At 36.2% G+C, this 6,983-nt stretch overlaps 1 protein-coding gene across 1 annotated transcript in view; it reads right to left on the bottom strand.

The window, feature by feature from the left end:
• Window positions 1-1,083: 1,083 nt before the first annotated feature.
• Window positions 1,084-6,983, bottom strand: part of LOC107592383 (netrin receptor UNC5D-like) — a 144,931-nt gene continuing 139,031 nt past the window's right edge. The window contains exons 5-6 of the mRNA XM_016281879.1: window positions 2,867-3,047; window positions 1,084-1,181 (exon numbers count right to left, since the gene is read on the bottom strand). Coding sequence (XP_016137365.1) covers window positions 1,084-1,181; window positions 2,867-3,047 — 279 coding nt within the window. The remainder of the gene's footprint in view (window positions 1,182-2,866; window positions 3,048-6,983) is intronic.

Below are 6,983 nucleotides of genomic sequence, written 5' to 3'. Positions count from 1 at the left end.
TGGTGAGCAGAAGAGAATTTAAAAACATTAAAAATCTTAAAGTTCAAAAACTTTTGACTGGTAGTGTACTTGCCAGTTTTTGCTTTTCAGTATGTGTATGTTTTCCATGATACAAAGTCACCAGGGGACTGTGGTGATACCCTTTTTTTAAGCTATTGAATCTGAGGTCAAGATTTGTAATTTGTACTTTTTAAAAAAAAAAAGTTCAACAATTAAAAATAATATTATTATTATTATTATTATGTGTGTGTGTGGGGGGGAGGGGGGGTGTGGCTGGGTATGGTAAAAATCATGGTTTACAGTGCAGTACCACAATTGGATTGTTTTTTACAGGTAATTTTTTTTTAAACTAAATGAAGATAAACTCTACAGTACTGATAATGTAAATGAAAATACGGTAATAATACTGTAAATAAAATACAGTAAAGACATTATTGTACTGTAAATGCAATTACAGTACTTATACTGTAAATGAACGTACGGTAATAATACTGTAAATAAAATACAGTAAAGACATTATTGTACTGTAAATGCAATTACAGTACTAATACTGTAAACATTTTTTACAGTACATTACTGGCATCCAGCTGCCAGTAAGTTACAGTAAAATTTACAGCAACCTATTTACAGTGTATCAGTCTGGAAAAGGTTATAAAGCCATTTCTAAAGCTTTGGGACTCCAGCGAACCACAGAATATGAATTATAAATAGGCCTATATATATATATTTATATCAACACCGCGCCACTGGCGGTAGTTGGTCCATTACCACCGTGGTGGTAAAAATCTGCCACCGTCACAGCCCTACCTACAACCCACATGCTCGATCCCGCCTCACCACAATGGCGGTCGCGGGAACCGAACCGTGGAGTGTTGGAGCTCAACTCTCATCCCTTGAGAGAGAGTCAAGCCTGGGTGGAACCAATTATTGTGACCGCATTAAACAACACACATTTAAATCCCTTCAAGAGCTAAGCGTGCCTAGTTCAAGCAACACCATAATCGAAACCCGGACATGCTCGTGCGAATGCTGATTAATGTCTCTCAGGAGAGAACAGAAAGAAAGGAACTCCTTAAAGGGAAATCACTTCCTGTCGGATTCCTTCCATGCCCCACCTACAATCCCTGTGATCGGTCTGCCTGCCTCGACAGCCACTGGTGGTAGGTGCTCAATTCTCATTCCTCAAAAGAGAATCAAGCATACAAGGCATTTTTAAGCATGATCGCATCACACAGTGTGCATTTAGCCTCTCCTGAGTCAAACACACATTCACGCTTATTATTCAATTCCCTTGAGAACTGAACGTACACGCTCCTTCCTCACTCATACACAAAACGCATCAATCATGCATGTTGTCAGGTCCTCAAACGGAGGCACGCACTAACTGAAATGTTTTGCAGAGTGTTTCCTACACATGCGCAAACAAACGGCTCCTGAAGACAAAATAAGTTGATGACATGCATTACAGGCACCCTTTTATACTCCAGCGCTCCGCTAATGACGTCACAGGCTGAGCGGGCCAACGGGATTGGAGTGTTTTCACATGTGCTTCAGAAACCGGTCATGCTGATGGCATTTCCCAAAGTGTCCCTTAGCACCCATAGTTACGCCTGTGAGTACCTTATGCACCCTTGGTCAAGATTTTTTCTTTGATTATAACAGTTATAGCAGATTTGAGAAGACAAAAACAAAAATAAAATAATGTTGTGTTATTTTATTTTCTTCAAGTAGGTGTGCATTAAACAATTTGCCATGCTTAGGTTATCAGCATTAAAACAAATCTGTCATTGTTGCTTTTTGCAGCGCAAATTTGCATGATTGACGCCTGTGAGTACCTAATGCACCCTTGGTCAAGATTTTTTCTTTGATTATAACAGTTATAGCAGATTTGAGAAGATAAAAACAAAAATAAAATAATGTTGTGTTATTTTATTTTCTTCAAGTAGGTGTGCATTAAACAATTTGCCATGCTTAGGTTATCAGCATTAAAACAAATCTGTCATTGTTGCTTTTTGCAGCGCAAATTTTGTTTGGAAGAAAACAACAGTACATTTTCATCAGTTATTTTATCAGTCATTAAATCAGATACCGATAGAGCAGCACAGTAAGATTACATTTATTTGAATGCATTTGTGAGAGCGTGATTGCGTGTCAATTAGTCCTGCCTGTCTGTGCAACGTCTGTCTACTAGTGAAGCACTGGGTTTTAATTTCTTCAAAACAAAATAAAATTTTCACTAAAACTTTTCTGTATCTAAGCAACTTTATTGATAAATCACAGGACAGCATTGACAATAAGCTTTTGTTTCTGTGTGTGTGTGATTTGTGATGTGCGAGCTACTGTCTGTATGTGTGTGTGTGTGTGTGTGTGCTACAATAATTGAAGGCAGTACTAGTTTAGAACGGCTGTTAACTACTTGTACAATAAACTGTATAAACTAACATAAATTCCTTCAAATTTAAACTTCCCACACTTACCTATCAGTCTTCACAATCTTCACCTTCTGTCTGGCTAAAACTTTTCTGTATCTAAGCAACTTTATTGATAAATCACAGGACAGCATTGACAATAAGCTTTTGTTTCTGTGTGTGTGTGATTTGTGATGTGCGAGCTACTGTCTGTATGTGTGTGTGTGTGTGTGTGTGTGCTACAATAATTGAAGGCAGTACTAGTTTAGAACGGCTGTTAACTACTTGTACAATAAACTGTATAAACTAACATAAATTCCTTCAAATTTAAACTTCCCACACTTACCTATCAGTCTTCACAATCTTCACCTTCTGTCTGATTTGAATGATCGATCAATGTCAATGTCAATATTTTAGCAAACATGAGGAGACAATGAAGCAAATCAGTGTCATCTTACCAAACACAACTACAGTAGCTGTAGCACTGCGTCTTTTTGCGACTACGTTACTGGCGAGGCAGGTGTAGTTGCCGGAGTCAGAGAGTCTTGCTTCATTGATGATCAGATTGTGGTCAGCACGAGTGTCAATGTTATCGTCTCCAAGGGAGCGAACCAAATCTTCATTTTTCAACCACTCCACCTGATAAAAAGAGAAGCATTTATTTACCAAAGCTGTAAATAGCAAAAGAGATACCAGTTTCTACACTCAGTTTGAATAAAATAAACTGTTATTGAAGGCATCGTTTAAAATAAGATTTCAAATAATTATGACCGTTCGTCTCTGACACTGTACTGCACACTGTGCTTATTTAAAGAAGAAATAGCTCCTATCCCACACAACAATGAAAACAGTTGTTTATTTTTGGCCTTTTTGTCAGACCTGATACTTATTATTTTAGTGAGATCTGGCAACACTGACAGGGAAGTAACAAACACAGATGGAAGGAAAATGGCATGATAAAAGTACCATTAAGACATACTCAAGTCAAAGTACACCCTTTTTGAAAAACTTGAAGTACAACTAACATACTTAATTACAGTAATGTGATTAGTTGTAATTCATTACTTCATAACCTTGGAAGAAACACAAGGGTTGAGGGCACCATTTGAAGAAGACTGTTTTTTCCCCCATCTTAAATCCAACTATCTGATTTGGTTAGTGCTTTCAAAAGAACATGGTTACTAAAATATGAAATTATGGTCACATTTATACTGAGCAGTAGCTTTGCCCTCTCTTCCTCTACTTTTATCACAGCACTTTAAACTTTGCTCTATTCACAGATTATTTCTCAGAATTACATTAGCCCTTATGTTCATAGCTCATAACATGCTTTAATTATTTTGTGAACCATATGACTAACCCAGATGCATAATTAGAGTGATTAAGTTTGTGATGCTGCACTATAAAGCTGTAAAAATACAGTCAGTGAAGTCAAATGGTAAACGATAAAAAATGATTCTAAATTTAATGGTAAAAGACTATAAATGCTAAGGTAAAAAAAAAAAAAGGTTTTAATGTTTCCCGTACTCTATACAGAGAAAAACTAATAGATATAATGGGACATTTCATATAATTTTACATCAAAATACTGTTAAATGTATATATTTTGGAAGTGGAAAAGAAAAAAACAGTGAAAAACTGTAAATTGACATTCCCAGATTTTTCATATTTGATGGGGGGGGGGTTCATGGAAATTATGTTTCTTAACTTTTTTTTTTAAATCAAATTAATTTGTACATTAGGGTTTTATGTTACATCTTATGTTGTTAAATGAATGTTTATTGCATTATTTGTGTCTATGACAACATGCACCTTCCATATTTTAGTATTTACCTTAGCTTGTGGAAAAGCTATACTTGTGATAAGTTTTAATTTACCATCTGACACTTCCTTAATCGCCTGTTTTTTTCATGTGGTTGTCAACAAATTATAAAGAGAAAAAACAGATTTTAGTATTTTGGTACACTATCATCTCAGTTAAAGAAATATGTTTTTTCTTTATGTAAAATGTTTAATCTGTAAAACTTAATGTTGCTACAGTATTTTTTTATTTTATTTTTTTTTCGGTTAAGTTTTGGCAACAACAGCTGCCATTTGTTTTTAACACTATTACTTTATAAAAAAAAAAAGACCTGGACAGTCTTATTAGCCTGGTATATTTTTGCTAGTTTAAGAGGGATTTGAAGCACTTTACAGTTAGTCAGACTGTGAATACAGCTGGACAACCAGGTTAAACCAGCTATGCAAGGGAGTAATACTACTTGTGTATGGAAGTGAAGAGCACACTTCTCCTCTAATGTATTTACTCAAGTTTTCAGGGAAACTTGGGAGTTGAAATAGGCAATCTTAGCTTGTGGAAAAGCTATACTTGTGATAAGTTTTAATTTACCATCTGACACTTCCTTAATCGCCTGTTTTTTTCATGTGGTTGTCAACAAATTATAAAGAGAAAAAACAGATTTTAGTATTTTGGTACACTATCATCTCAGTTAAAGAAATATGTTTTTTTTTATGTAAAATGTTTAATCTGTAAAACTTAATGTTGCTACAGTATTTTTTTATTTTATTTTTTTTCGGTTAAGTTTTGGCAACAACAGCTGCCATTTGTTTTTAACACTATTACTTTATAAAAAAAAAAAAGACCTGGACAGTCTTATTAGCCTGGTATATTTTTGCTAGTTTAAGAGGGATTTGAAGCACTTTACAGTTAGTCAGACTGTGAATACAGCTGGACAACCAGGTTAAACCAGCTATGCAAGGGAGTAATACTACTTGTGTATGGAAGTGAAGAGCACACTTCTCCTCTAATGTATTTACTCAAGTTTTCAGGGAAACTTGGGAGTTGAAATAGGCAATTAGCACACAGTGAAAGCAGACCTCTCTGTTGAGGCATTTGCCATGCTCTGCATTCTTGAGCACCACTTCCCCTCAGCCTTTGAAAGATGCAGAGCACAGTCATGAAGAGGAGAGGGAGAAAGAGAGAACGAAGGGGGAAAAACATGATAGAAGTAGAGAGGGAGTAAGAGGAGGAAAAGTAGGGGACAAATACAAATTAGCTTGGTAAATGTGTGGCAGACGATGTGAGAAATGAATGGCCTAATTGGCACATTTGTTTCAATTACAGCGTGGCTAACAGTGGCAGGGCTGATGGAGGAGTTTCCACAGTCTCAAGAGGATCCCATGATTTCATTAGTGTTTCCATCCTGCCTGATTAAGGTCCTGTTGACAGGAAGAGATCAGTTGAAGTGAAGACCTCGCTGTTATTGCAAACACAGGGGCTATTTGGCTGTCACCCATGAAAGCGGGACAGGAGGTCAGAGCCACTTAATAACATTTTGGTGGTATTAGAGGAGGTTTTTACCTGTGAAGTGTGTGCATGGTGGAGAAGAGGCTGTTGAAACGGCTTCATATTTCAGCACGGTAATTACTAAGATTAAACAGCTCTGATAGACGGCCCTCAGCGAGCAGAAATATAACGCCGCCTCACTGAATGTGAATTCAATCAAACCCACACATGCACAACACAACGACAAGACTGACAAGCAGACACACCAACAATCGCTTTGAATTTGAGGGCCTTTGATAGCAAAGACAGGTAAATCTAAATTTCTGCAACTGCTTTAGTTTTCATCTTTGGTATAATGAGCATAAAATTCAAACAACTTTCAAATGGGTATTTGGTTTTAATGAAACACTGCAGTTTCACCTCTAGAAATGTTTGTGTAAATGAACTCACCTATTTAAAATTAATTCATGTTCTTGATAGCTGTATTTGTTGATTCACTTGCTGAGTAGCTGTCCAAATATATAGAATATACTAAGTATACTAATAACACCTAGTTAAAAAGTAATATATTTAAAATACATTTATTTCATACCAAGTATAGTTCAAATATATTAACATATTTACTGACGTATAGCTTGAGACTTACTGATATAAAAATTATAATTAAACTTTATTTGGACTACTTGTGCACAATGCACATTTCTTAAAGGGGTCATATGATGTTGCTAAAAAGAACATTATTTTGTGTATTTGGTGTAATGAAATGTGTTTATGCGGTTCAAGGTTAAAAAAACCACATTATTTTCCACATACTGTACATTATTGTTTCTCCTCTATGCCCTGCCTTTCTGAAACACGTCGATTTTTACAAATCTTATCGGTCTGAAAAGCGAGATGTGCTCTGATTGGTCAGCTATCCAGTGCGTTGTGATTGGCCGAATACCTCAAGCGTGTGACGGAAATGTTACGCCCCTTACCATATTGTGATGCCGTGTCCCGGAGCGGCGAGTCAAAGCCATTAAAACCCATTACAAACTAGGCATTTGTTGCATCCAGTGGGGAAATAATTACAGATTATAATGACTTATACTGTCTTTTTACACGTTGCATTGCATCGCGTCGCTTAAACATAAAACCATGTCTGCATTTGTGATCGGAGAAATGACAAACAACAAGCACTACTCTACACTGCTCAAAACTCGCGTTTGAATCATCAGTGGCAAATTCTTTAAATATGAAAACGTACTTACAGACTGTGAGTCAGAACAGCCGGCATTGTAGTCTACTCT

The sequence above is a fragment of the Sinocyclocheilus grahami genome, unplaced genomic scaffold (assembly GCF_001515645.1).
Source record: "Sinocyclocheilus grahami isolate Dianchi unplaced genomic scaffold, SAMN03320097.WGS_v1.1 scaffold152.1, whole genome shotgun sequence".
NCBI lineage: Eukaryota > Metazoa > Chordata > Actinopteri > Cypriniformes > Cyprinidae > Sinocyclocheilus > Sinocyclocheilus grahami.
Note: the sequence above shows the minus strand (reverse complement) of the source record. Positions and strands in the feature narration are given on the sequence as shown.